General features: G+C 41.5%; 1 protein-coding gene across 15 annotated transcripts in view; it reads right to left on the bottom strand.

The window, feature by feature from the left end:
* Positions 1-13,622, bottom strand: part of mecom (MDS1 and EVI1 complex locus) — a 176,644-nt gene that overhangs the window by 3,514 nt on the left and 159,508 nt on the right. For 7 of the 15 annotated variants that reach the window (XM_056756376.1, XM_056756379.1, XM_056756383.1 and 4 more), the window contains 7 exons: positions 9,361-10,756; positions 9,168-9,258; positions 7,337-7,363; positions 4,282-4,448; positions 3,851-3,928; positions 2,139-2,308; positions 1,905-2,049 (listed from right to left, as the gene is read on the bottom strand). In XM_056756376.1, the coding sequence (XP_056612354.1) occupies positions 1,905-2,049; positions 2,139-2,308; positions 3,851-3,928; positions 4,282-4,448; positions 7,337-7,363; positions 9,168-9,258; positions 9,361-10,756 (2,074 nt within the window). The remainder of the gene's footprint in view (positions 1-1,904; positions 2,050-2,138; positions 2,309-3,850; positions 3,929-4,281; positions 4,449-7,336; positions 7,364-9,167; positions 9,259-9,360; positions 10,757-13,622) is intronic. The other 8 variants (XM_056756384.1, XM_056756378.1, XM_056756381.1 and 5 more) reach the window with 3 other exon arrangements.

Here is a 13,622-nt window from a genome sequence, read left to right as displayed (position 1 = left end):
TGTGGCATAGCGTACTGTATGTGAACCAGACATGCTGAGTCAAGACGGTCATATGATTTTTTAAACATACTTCTTTGAACTTCCATCACAACACATCACAACTTTATTTGCAATGTTATAAAAATACAGCTATTTTTGTGTTTAGTTGTTCTCGCAAGTTATATTAAACGTCTCGTTCATTCCCATCTCAGCACCTTTAAAACCTACGTTTACACTCTTTCCTCACATTAGCATAGCACCATACGGGTTAACCGTATAATGCCGTTTTCACATCTGAAATAATCCCCTAAATCCGCCCCTCTCATCTCTCCACACCCTGCTAATACAGTGCGAGAGTGAGAGAGACAGAGCGGGCGAGAGAGATGGCGTGATAATGAAAACATATTGGCTAATTAGAGCGAGCTGTGGTAATTTGTGGAGGATAAAGTATCTATCAGGAGCAGTCACTCTGACAGGAAACATTCAACGACCTCTGACCTCCTCTCCCACACCTACTTCCTGTTCACAAACACATGTTGGGACCAGATGTGTGACGCACAAGGTACATACACACATGCACGTGGTCAATGTTGCAACTTGCGTCTTCTTAACAATGAAAATATCAAACAACAAAAGAATGCGAGATCTGTATCTCAATCGATCCGTCCGTCACACACACGCACATGACCGGGTCAAACCGTCAGAGCCCCATCCAACCTGATGATCATTTCTGGGAAATGATCGGCGAAAGCGCTCGGAGATAATTATCATATGCAGATGGCAAAATTCATGTATGCGCACGCAGCCAAAAGTCACTGGCTTTTTGCACGCGCTCAGAATCGGCCCGTCGGTAATCACGTCTTACAGGAGACCTGCCCCGATCTTTGCTCTTAAAAACCGCAGGCGACAGGGTAATGATTAACAACCCTACTGAATGTATGTACACACACACCGAGCGCGTACACTCACATGTGCAGTTAATACACACTTTGATTCGCAAGTCCGCTCCTTTCATGTGAAGCCATTCATGCACACACAGAGGTGCAGGTTAATGAATAAGGTATGAGAAGTGTTGTGTTCAGTAATGTTTGTGTATAATAACCTCCATTCTGCCGCAGGCAACTAGAGGAAACTGATGACTGACAGCCTAATGGACAATCCGTTTCTATGCGTGTGAGTTTGCGTGAGTGTGTGGAGCTTTGAGTAGATAAAAAAAACCATGATTGTTTTTACAAAGTGTGTATCTGAGAGAATATATAAACTATGTGTATTGTATAAATACACAGGTAAAGTGATAGTTCACCCAAAAAAGAAAACTCTGTCATCGTTTACAAACCTTCTTGTCATTTCAAACTTGCACGACTTTATTCCGCAGAACACAAAATAAGATATTTTGAAGAATGTTGGTAACCGGCACCCATTCACTTGGTTTTGTGTTCATCCAATAGAAGTGAATAAGTGACGGCGATGTTCAGGTACCAACTTTCTCCAAAATATTTTATTTTGTGTTCTGTGTTCTGTCATACATGTTGGAAATGATAAGAGGGTGAGTAAAGACGGAGGACACATTTTTAGGGGCGAATTATCACTAATTTTATAGGAGGTTTAAAAATGTTTTGCACATTACATTTATCATGGTTAGAAGTAAAGAAAATCTGTGAAAATTAAACACTGAATTAAAAATGTTTCAAAAATAAATAATAATAAACAAAAACATTTTAAAATTAACTTTAGATGTACTTCAAATGAAAAACTTTTACTTAAACTTTAACTTAATTAATGTTTTATGAATCATGTTTTTGGTCCGTTCTTGTGACTTTATATTTCCAATGAATATTCATTACACCATGTCATAGAACTGTCCACAAGGCCAAGATAATTCTTTTTTGAATATTAGTGTTTGAGATGAATATAAAGGTGTTTACCCTTCCTCCGAGTGTGATGGGGATGGGGCTGTCTGTGCTGTGTTACTGATGAAATTTCGTATTTCGTTAAAATACGAGTCCTCTTTGTCCTCCAAGATGGCGCTGCCGCTATCCAGCTCTGAACGGGGCGATGACATCGCTGTGCCTACGCATACATACAACATACACATCAAACTCAAGAATGACTGTAACCATATTTGTTGCATAATTTTCTATGTAGAAATGTGCGCATACCTGATAAATTACCGTTCTCGTGTTTTTTGAGGTGGCGGTCCAGGTTGGTCTGTTGACCGAAGCAGCGGTCGCACAGGTGGCATTTGAAAGGTTTCTCTTTGTTATGGATGTTGCGGATGTGGCGCTGGAGATTCGATGAGATACTGAACGAACGATCACAGTACTTACATCTGTGGATAGACAAAAACAAACACATACATTATTACACAATACGGTAATACAATTTGGAGCTTTAGGAAAGAACCCACGATTTTCTGCACCCACTGTATATTCTGTTGAGGTGTCGTTTTTATCGTATGACATCATATGATCTTTCATTTTGCCTCGAGAAGTTCACTTTATTTGAATGTAAAACTTAACTTTATTTATAATTATTGTTCTTCCACTAAAAAATCCCAAACACACGATCGAGTGGTCATGAACTCTTTGTCTCTCATCTTTGGCCAACTCAGTAAAACTCAAACTCTCCACTCAAACGTTCTCCCTTTTTCCCTCCTGCCCTGAAAATGACAGCATGTGCCAAGTCCCTTCACGCAGAATTATCCTGTGTGATTACGCGATCATATCTTCCCTTCGACCGTAGAGTTGCGCTAAACTGCGTCTCCCAGGAATCTGTTATCTCTCCCCCTCTTTCTCTCCGTCTCGCCCTCCTCCAACAGCAACAGAAAAATAGAAATTAAATTGCAGTTAAGAGCTGATCAGCGGCTTGTTTAAAGCGCTGCCAGCGCGAGAAGATTGAGGCTATCTGGAAAGTAACAGAACCCGGCACAAACCTCCCCTGTGGTCAAATAGACCGCAAATGCAGTGTGTGTGTGTGCGCGCGCCTGTTCGTTGCAGTATTTTAAAACTCCTTAAAAAACTCGGAGGCCCAGCGCAGACCTAATTACCCAGCTGCCTTTGCTGGCCCACAGCTGTATGCCACTCAACAGCTCCATTATTCATTCAAACTTCCTTTAGTCTTCCTCTCTCAACCTTTGTTTGTCTCTCCCTACCTCTCTTGTGAACTTCCTGTCACTCTTCCCATATGATGATAATTCCCTATATCATGGTTAAATTATATTGAATTATGTACTTTATATATTCAAATCTATAGTAACGTTATGCAGAAATTATTCAAATAAAGCAATAACCAGGTGTTACACGGTGATTTTACATTGGCTAATGATTGTTAGACATCTCCCAAATTATTGCTTTTATATATAACATTAGCCATAAAGTGAAAAATTTAGGGCTGTCAAATTGTGTCCAGAATAAAAGTTTGTGTTTATATAATATATGTCTGTGTACTGTGGATATTTATTTTGTATTCATAAAAATATTTAAGAAAATATAAAAATGTAATTATTTTATTTTATTATTGGTAAATATAAATAATCTGAATTTTTCCTAAATATATACACGTATGTGTTTTTGTGTTTATAAATACAAAATGAACATGCCCAGTACACAGGCATATATTATCTAAACACTGACTTTTATTTTGGTTGCAATCAATCGCGATTAATCGTTTGCTCCCAAGTTTTAATGTATTTATTTATTTTTATCATAAAAACTTGGTTCTGCTTGACCTCACTTATATATTCACAAGTTTGCTATCATACAATGACTTTAATCCACTTGATCTCATCTGATTTTAGTGGTGGAGCCGTAATGCTATTTGTAGTGTATGTGAAGAGTCGATTACATCATTTGTGTGTGTTTTTGTGTGTCACCTGTAAGGCTGCTCTCCGGTGTGTGTCCGTAGATGTCTTGTAAGGTTGGCTGAGCGTGGGAATATCTTCCCACAGTATCTATAGGGGAAGGAAACAGATCTCCAGGAACAATACTCAACAATACACACACACATTTCCCAAAAACGCCACTGCATTCCACGCTCAGTGCTGTCATTACTCACTAAACATCAAACAAATGTTTGTTTAACATCTGGCTAATAGGCATACAAACCAAAAGAAAGTTTGTATGTTATCGCATATCCCTCTATTATGTAAATATGTAAAATACGTAACTATTATAAAATAATATATTATACTAATTATAATATACAACAACATGAAAGTAAAGAGTTATTCGAGTGTTTAGTTTTATAAGATGTGACCGTCACTTTGATTTCCCCCCAAAAAAATGTTTTTATCCTGATGGTTACCTGCAGGTGTAGCGCTCTTTGCCCTTGCGTAACAGTGTTTCAGGAAGGGTGGCAGGTGGAGCCCGGAAGTCGAACATGGAAGGAACGGAACGCATGATGTCACCGCCGTCCGGCTTCAGAGAGCTGAAAGACTCCAGCTTCTCGGCCATGTTTTCAATTGCTGACATCTGCAAGAAAAACAAGCGAGATGGGTTAGAAGTCCTTATAGTCACCTGCATTTACTGAGTTGCACCCCACCCTGGTCAGTTCATGCATTTTGCCCACTGGGACCTTATGAATAACAGTGTAATAAAACGTCCAATTTTAATGCACACACAAACACAAAGTTTGAGATGGACCACACACAAATCTATGCGGATAAGAACGACTGCCAATTTACTAATGAAGTCTAACAGTTGCTTTCATCAGAAATGGACACGATCTCTGAGGGGAAACAGAGAACAGTGTAAGGTGTGTGTGTGAGGCGCTGAAGAGCACGAGTGATTCATGTCCTATGTAGGCCATAAAGCATTCAGTGCACAATATGAGCAGACAGCACATTCGTCAATATGAAAGATGTTGACATTACTGATCAAGACTGAGACAGCAGTAATAATGATATCATAGGGAGGAGAGGGAGGGGCCGAGGAGGGTGGGGGGCCTGTGGGGTCCCTGCAGACGAACAGGCCTATCAGCCACGGTGTAATGCTGAGATCTAACAAACGCATTCACACATTTGCATTATTTTGAGTGGTTTGATTTTTCTATTTGGGTTTTGCTGACGAATCACTCCTGATTCACAGCGGACAACATGCACAAAAACACACTAATAGGCCGTTCACACGTGAAATTGTTAACCCTGAAAATTGTTAATGAGATCTCTGTGACATCACTAAAATATCGCTAAACTGTTTAATGAAATGGTCATATGTGCCTGGGTATTCTGAATCATATATGTTTAGTTTTCGAAAGAGACCACAGTAATCTTTCACGTGTCCTTTTCAGTTAAAAAGAAGTCCAAAATGTCTCAAAATTGTCAAGAAAGATGTACAGAAAAAATTGAATATAAATAAAAAAGAATGTTGTAAATATTGCTTGGCATTACAAATGCCGTTTTTATCATGCCAAATTGTGTTTATCTGTGTGAGAGAGAGAGAAAGAGAGAAGGTGTGAGAGAGAGCGAGACAGACAGAGAGAGAGAGAGAGAGAGAGAGAGAGAGAGAGAGAGAAAGAGAGAAGGTGTGAGAGAGAGCGAGACAGACAGAGAGAGAGAGAGGGAGAGAGAGGGAGATGTTTGATGAGGAATGACAGCTGGAGGTTAAAGTTCTTCATCTGAGAGTCAGACTCATATCCTCTGTGAGGATGTGAAGTGTCAGATCTGTTTGATTAGAGATACACCAACTCTCTCTCTTTCTCGCTCTATAAATCACAGATTGATTTAGAATGAGAGAGAGAGAGATGAAGAGAGGTGTAGCTAATGAACTGCTGTCATATATCTGTGAGATGTGTTGTTTCTGGTAATGCTACACTAACACCCTATTAGGATCTCTATCTGAACAACAACTTGTCACTTTTCTCAGCGACTTTTAAAACCATCTTAACATAGTATTCTTATAAAAACCTTACCACTGAAATAAATTTTAGTATGCACATGTTTTGTCATTTATTAATAAATACCCTTTGGTTTTGTCAAAATGTAGAATAATTTTACAATTCCTTTAAGAGAACTAGTTCACCTAAAAATAAAAGTCATCATTTGTTCACCCTCGTGTCATTCAAAACCTGTGTATGACTCTTTCTTCTATGAAACACAAAAGAAGATATTTTGAGAAATGTGTCAATGGGGGGCCAATGTTGTTTCAGTTACCAACATTCTTCAAAATATCTTCTTGTGTGTTCTGCTTAAGGAAGTCAGACAAGTTTGGAATGACGTGATGGTGAGTAAACGATGAAAGAATTTTCATGTTTTGGTGAACTGACCCTTCATTGTTTCATATTAATTTCATAACTCTATACTCTCACTGCATGTTAACAAATGTCTCATTTATTTATGTTTTTGTTTCCCCAAAGGAATTTTAAAACAAACAGCTGAGACAAAGTTGATCCTACATAAAACATAAGTGACTCCATCAGGTCTAAGTAAGTTTCTTACATGCACGCGCATGCGCGCACACGCACACACACACACACACACACACACACACACAAGCATGCATGCATATTTCATAGGTATTTTGATTAGAGTTCTTGAACTCTAAACATATTAACATAGATGGGTATCACTGTGATTGCTCTAACAACCAAATCCAAAGAAATTTGTGATCGGCAATGAGTGGACTTCCCGGATAGTTAAGTAGCTTTTAGCCTCTCCGGTTCTCTTTGTGGTAGGGCAGTTGTCGAGTTGCCCGTTCGCAGTAGTGTGTGTCTAAGAGGCCCTTCATTAGCAAGAGCTTTTTCAATTGTTGATCTTATCAGGGTACCAGATGTCTCGGGTTTGGAAACCCCCCTTCTAGTATCACACACACTCTCTCTCTCTCTCTCTCGGTCCCAGAGAGACTGTTACCCCTCCAGTGATGCGATGCCGTACGGGCCTGTCGCCCCTCAAATCAGTGCCGTGGTCTGTTCTTTTCTCTGTGTAAATAATCACGCACTCACACTCGCTGCATTATCAGGGGCAGCCATCAGAAACAACAACTGCTCTGTCTGCTCAACACACACTCCGGGCAACAGACACGCTGGCGCGCAAACACGCAGGAGCGGAGACGTGCGCGCACATACATCAAACGATCAGATTCATCATTCATCCGCTGGTCAATCTGAGTGAACTTCACGGGTGATTTTATGTATCCAAACGTATTCTGTTTCCTGGTACTAATAGGTAAAAGCAAACAGATCTGTTGTCATGCATTGAACAGATCACACACATGCATTTTCTGCTTCGTGTTTAGATTGTGTGACATGTGAGTGGGAACATGTGATACAAGTGCAAAGTTACGTGTTTGTTTTGAAAGCATGGAGTTATTAAGCATGTTTGTGTGGTGAAAGCACATGAATGTCTGGGCTTAAAGTAACTTACCCATGTTCTCTGATCAGGCATGCGAAACTGGGGGCGGGACAGAAGGGAAAGAGCCAATCAAAATCAAGAATCAGATCAACTGTGTGTGATTTGTAAAGGGATGTCATAGCGATCGACGAAGTCGAACTCAAAAGGCTCAATGTGCTAAGTATTTTACAAAGTCAAAACTAACTATAACGTGTGTCTAAACATTGACATTTTACAATTGATACAATGCAAGAATGAAGTTGCGGATGTGTATACGTTAAGGCTTTGTGGTGGGCACATTTGTGTGCAACATCAAAACAACAGGATGAAGCACATGGTGGAGACCAACCTGATCTCACAGGAATTCGTAACAATTTAACAGGTTGGCATATTTGTATGAATTCGTACGTTGTGAAAACGATTACGATTACTAGGAAAGAAGCAATTCTGAAGCCCCGCCCCTAACCATAACGTCAATGGCGCGAAATGCACTAAAATGTACAAAATGAGATCGTACGAATTCAAACAAATTAGCCAAATTGTAAAATAGTGCCGTTTTTGCCGTGAGATTGTGTTGCGAAGACACAAGGATGGTGGGTCTCTATACAGATCTCTTTATTTCTGTTTAAAGAACACAAATCATCACTAACTATGTGGCATTCGTTTTTAAACTCAACATATTCCCAAATATACATTTGTCATATCCAATATTTCCAGTTCTTGTATTGTACTAGTCTATTTGAAAGGCCCCATTTAAAACTGCATTTCCCATAATGCATCTGTTCTGTCAACAGCTTTCCTGGTGCTGATTAGATAGTCCTGAAGAGAATGCAGTAAAATGGATGCTGATAGGTCAACTCATTAGGCGGTGTGTTAGGAACATGTGGATATTATCTTGCGCAGACACAAGGCATTCACAGAGAATAAATCAGCTCAGTGAAACAGCCAATAAAACGCTGTCCTGAAACAGCCAATAAAACACTACACCAGACTGTGTCTGTGTGTGTGTCTGTGTGTGTGTGGGGGGGGGGGGGCTGTGTGTACGAGAACTACGTACAGAACTGTGAGTGACACTGATAGTGAACATGCACACAGACACACACACACACAAACCAGTGACATAGAGCAGGCAGGTTTTAGAATACACACAGACTAATGAGGTCACATGGATACTTTAGCACAAAACCGCACGCTTACACACTTAAACTCTGACAAACTCACTCGATCCAGATGCACAGTTCACATAAATTACACAAATTTACCACATACACACACACACACACTCCATCCAGGGGCGGGGAAGGTGGGGGTCAATGTCTGGCAGTTTAACAGGGTATCATATTGTGACATCATAATCAAAGACACCCACACAGAGAGACGTGTCACAAAGCTTCCACCCTGTCTGAATCTCACATCTGGACCTGATCACATGAAAAAGATCAGTGCTGAGGAACATGGGAGTCACTATGCTAATGCCGAACACGGGCTCTGTAAAGCTACCGCCAACGTCAAGTGGCTATCATGTGGCTATCATGTCGATATTCATATGCTGAAGTTTCTAAAGAGATACAGGCACTCCCCATCTCCCAGACTGGTTAAAACAAGTAGTCCACTGTAGGTTTGGTGCTGATTTAAAGCTTTCATGTGACCTTATGTTTGGCATTTCAAAAAACTGCTTTCAATAATCTGGTCATTGTCGTCCTTTTTATTAGCACTTGTGTCTGGAATGGCTTGCATTAACACAAACCACGGTAGCACGCATGGAGGCAATTGAAAATAGGCTAACGATTCGAGCAGGACTGTGGGGATGAGGTGTAAAACTAAAATGGAGTTAGCAGTGGGAAAATGTTCTGGCAAAGCTCACCTGTGGGTGGAAGAGGAATCCAGGAGCGGGTCGCATGTATTTATCCTTCAGGACTTCGAATGGATCGTTCATCTTTCTCTTCTCAACCCTGCTGATGTTAAACTTCTATCAGTCCTCATGGCGAGTTTAAGCGACATTCATTATCGAGAATGGCAACACTATTACAGTAAGAAGGACTTTTGATTGACAGTACCTGTAAATGGGGTCCATGAAGAAGGGGGTGGGTCTTGCATGCTGGAGTGAGGGGTCGGTCTTGGGCGGCTCCACTTCCACCCTCTTTTCAGCAAAGACGGGATTCTTCCGTATCTCTTCTTCTCTCTTTCTCTTGCCTCGGCTTCGTCCGCCTAGACTCAGGTCCAGCGGCTGATCCTGATTGGCTGATTGTACGTGTGAGGCTTCAGGTTTTAACGGAGCACAGGTGGCCACAAGAGGCTCTTCCTTCCGTTTGGTGGTGAGATCAAAAGGCGATTCGACGCTTTTGAGTTTTTTCCCCTCAACTGGAGGGCTTTCTGGCTCCACCTTGTGGACCGGAGGTCGAAGTTGCTCTCTCTCAGGGAACGGATAGACCGAGGGAGAGAAGGCAGGGAAGAAAGACAGAGGGAACATGGAAGGATATGGCAGTGCCCCAACTTTCTTGTCTTGCAGGCCTGCGAGTCCAGTAGAGCCAAAATATTTCTCTGCGATGGAGGCAATGGCCTTTATTGAGTCATTAACAGCACCAGAAACAGCTGTGTGCTCGTCTAAAGGCGGCTGATGGAGGCCCGACGCAGGAAAATCTTTTCCATTACCGGTTTTGTTAATACCACTGGAGTCGATGAGAGTTGGACTCTGGGCATCGCTGAACCCACTTGACTTCCTTTTTGGCCCCTTCCCATTTTCCCGCACACGCACTCGTTCCCGGTCGCTTTCTGCTTCGCTGTCCAGCTCTGAACCTGAAGTGCTTTCCAGCTCACTCCCGCTTGGAGTGCTGACATCATCCAGATCGCTGCTCTCGGATTGGTCGCTCGATTTCCCGCCGTGCCTCGTCTTGGAGACAGACCCTTCTTTTGGACGCTCCGCACCCTCTACTACTCCATTCAGAGAGTCCTTATGGAAACTCTTCAAGAGGTCATGTGACCCAGTGATGGGTGAGGACAGCAGCGGGCTCTTCTGAAGCTCTGTGCTTTGAGGGCCATTGATTGGCGACGTGGATGGGATTAGAGGGGGGCGGTGGTAAAGTCCTGATGGGAAAAGTCCTGGAAAACTGAACGGGAATGCCGGAGGGGCTGCTGGGAACGTCAGCCCACCGTGATGCCGGTTTGTCCCGAAATAGTCTGCTAAACCAGGGCTCCCATGGCTCATTCCAGCCAACGTAGACTTATCCAGGCCAGGGGCGCCGGGGAGGGTCATGCCCTGCCCAAACAAGCCTCCTGCCGCAGCGGCGAAATGGTTTTTGCCCTCGCAGAAGCGCCGGTGTTTGTTTAGGGAGGATGTGGTGCTAAACATCTGGCCACAGTCTTTACACTTGATCTGAGTGCGACAGTCCGCGTGCATGCGTTTGTGACGGCACAGATTGGAGAACTGCGTGTACGATTTGTGGCAGACCTCACCTGGAGATAGTGAGACAGGGACATACGGCGTAAAAAAACTGTCGATTTTTGCATGTCACACACACATGTCTATTCACAAAACAAACAGATATGCAGGGTGAGCAAGGATGACAGATAAAGGAATGCAATGTCACAGGTGCACACACACACAAACAGACAAAGAAGACTTCACAATGGCTCTATTTTAAGCGTGAGAAGGAAACAGAGTTGCATGAATCCTCTCCTGCAGGTCCGTTCCCATGGACCAGGAGACGTCTCTGTCTATCATACACGGACACACACACTTCTCACACCATTACAAACCAACAAACAATATCACTATATCAACTCCTGACTACTGACCTCAATATCATTGGACCTAAATTTGAAGTACTCTAAACCTGACAAAAACCACCCTATACATAAAAAACCTAACACGTCTAGTGTGAAAAAAATCTTGCATTTCTCATCCTAATCACGCGCAGCACATTTATAAATGGGATGTTTTTTGAATTTAAGAAAGTTGAAGGAATTGTTAGGGAGTGTGGCAGGGTGCTTGGCTAATCCCTGTCGGTTTGCATGAGGTATGAGGTGCCCTATGAGAGGATGTTCTACCGCGGGCTGTGTTTATGGAGTCAGTCGGGTCTGATCAAAAGATGGGGTGTAAATATTAGTGCAGAGAGAGTGGACGACTTAAGTGTGTCTTATCAAAGTCTGTTTTTCTGTTTTGAAATGAAACAGATGCAGACAACACTCAAACTTACTGCTTAGATATCTAGGAAGACGCACGGACACATACAGACACAAAACGCTTATGTTATTGTGAACAACTGCACACGGACACACACACGGATGAACAGGTGTGAAATCTGGGGAGTGTAAAGGGAGATCTATGAGCACTTGTGTTTTGTCAGCTCTTCATCGCCGGTAACAAAATATTATAAACACATTCCACAGTGGTTAACATCCAGTGGTAAAATGAATTAACGCTACAGCGCTGTGTGTGTGCGTGTGTCTCTGCCCTAGACAGAACATTTCCAGGCGACGGCTTCAGCAAAGAATTGCATATAACGCTATAAATGCGCAATCCCATGCGTGTATCTGTGTGTCTGGGTGCATACGTGTGTTTTGTTACGAGGTCATTAAGTGTTGTTAGTAGTGCTTGTTTAAATGCTGATTGCTGTAAATGGCGGTGCGCTGGTCTCTGTACAGGCAGGGCTGCATGTGGTAGTGATTTGCCTGGAATGGCCAGACTTAGCAGGCTAGTTACTGTCTGATACAGGGTGGGGGGGGGGGCAGCGTCTAAACAAGCTGTGTGGGATCAGAGCTATCAGGGTCAATGCATGAAGTTCAACCGGCCAAAGTTCAGAGGTCACGGCACGGTTTTAAGACATTAAAATCGCTATGAGCTCCTTATGCAGGATGAGATTAAGATCCGAGGTCATTCGCCTATGAGGTCAGAGGTCATGCATTGAAATCAAGAGCGTGGAGCTGGCGTAATGACATTTAGTGTAACCGAAATTTGAAGTGAACGCGCACAACATGTCTGAAACTAAAAAAGGGTTAAAAAACTGAATTCCTGTGATCACGCTGTTAATAGTACATTTAATAATTTAACAGGAATAATTTCCTTTTGTATGACGAGAGATGACCACAAATGCAAAAATGGCTATAAAACATCTGGGTATGAGTATGAAAATACAATAATGTCTAAGTCAATATGTCTATAAATATCAGTGAGGGTCAAGGTTAGTGAATAAACACACACACATTTGTATCTTTGTGGGAGCTTGCCATAGATTTCTATTGTTTTCATCTTTTTGTTTTTAATCTTTTGCATTTAAAATTTTTTAAATAGGCATAATTTTGTATTTTTAACCATCAATTGCCCTCGTTGGGACCACAGTGTGCAGAAGGTGGATCTTTTAGGTGGTTTTAGTATCCTTGTACAACTGTACACACACACATATACTGTCCACACATACACACACACACACACACACATATATATAATATAATATATATAATAACACAGCCTGTGTGAAAAAAATACAAAAAAAACACACTTCTGTAATTGTAATAGTAGTTATATTAATGAACACAAACAATGTTATTTAAACAGTCTATAATTGAGAAATAATTCTGAATTATTTGAGAAATTTAAAAACAGGTGAATTTGCTACACACGGTAAGATTTGTTCTCCAGGACTTTGCAAACCAAAATACTAAATAACATTGGAACGACTCCATTGTTTATCAAATTCATGCTACCTTGCATTAAAGAAAACATGAAATCAAAATGAATTTACAGCACTTTCTTTATATTTACATTTTATTGATACATGTTGCATGCATTGATGCATGTTAATCTAAAAATAATGTAACCAAAACAAAACGTACAAATTTTCAGTGCCTCTGAAAAGACCTTGCGTTTGGGAACAGTGCTGGATATAAAATGACAACAATCCATTCCTGATACGTCCCAATATTTGTTGAATGGTCTGGGTTGCGTTTCCCGAAACCTTCGTTGTTCTTAAGAATATATTGCTACCACTCTTAAGGTATAACTTAGGCATGACGTAGCGTTAAGAAGGCTTCAGGAAACGCAGCCCTGGTCATTACGTGAGAAAAATGAGTTAAGAAAGCTGTTTCATGTTGACTTTAAATATGCAAGATACAGATGAGAGATGAATTTGACATCAGCATGAGCCTGGAGAGCTCCACCACGCTTTCAATAACAACACGCATGATGTCCTTGCATTATAATTCTAAAACCGGCTGTATTTATGCATTTCACATTTGTTTTTGTCAAATTTGCCTGTTTTCTATGACCGTAATAGGCTAAACGGAGCAGTGGAGCTCTCCAGATCTGTGGTGAGGTGTTCAG

The sequence above is a fragment of the Triplophysa dalaica genome, chromosome 9 (assembly GCF_015846415.1).
Source record: "Triplophysa dalaica isolate WHDGS20190420 chromosome 9, ASM1584641v1, whole genome shotgun sequence".
Classification (NCBI taxonomy): Eukaryota; Metazoa; Chordata; class Actinopteri; order Cypriniformes; family Nemacheilidae; genus Triplophysa; species Triplophysa dalaica.
Note: the sequence above shows the minus strand (reverse complement) of the source record. Positions and strands in the feature narration are given on the sequence as shown.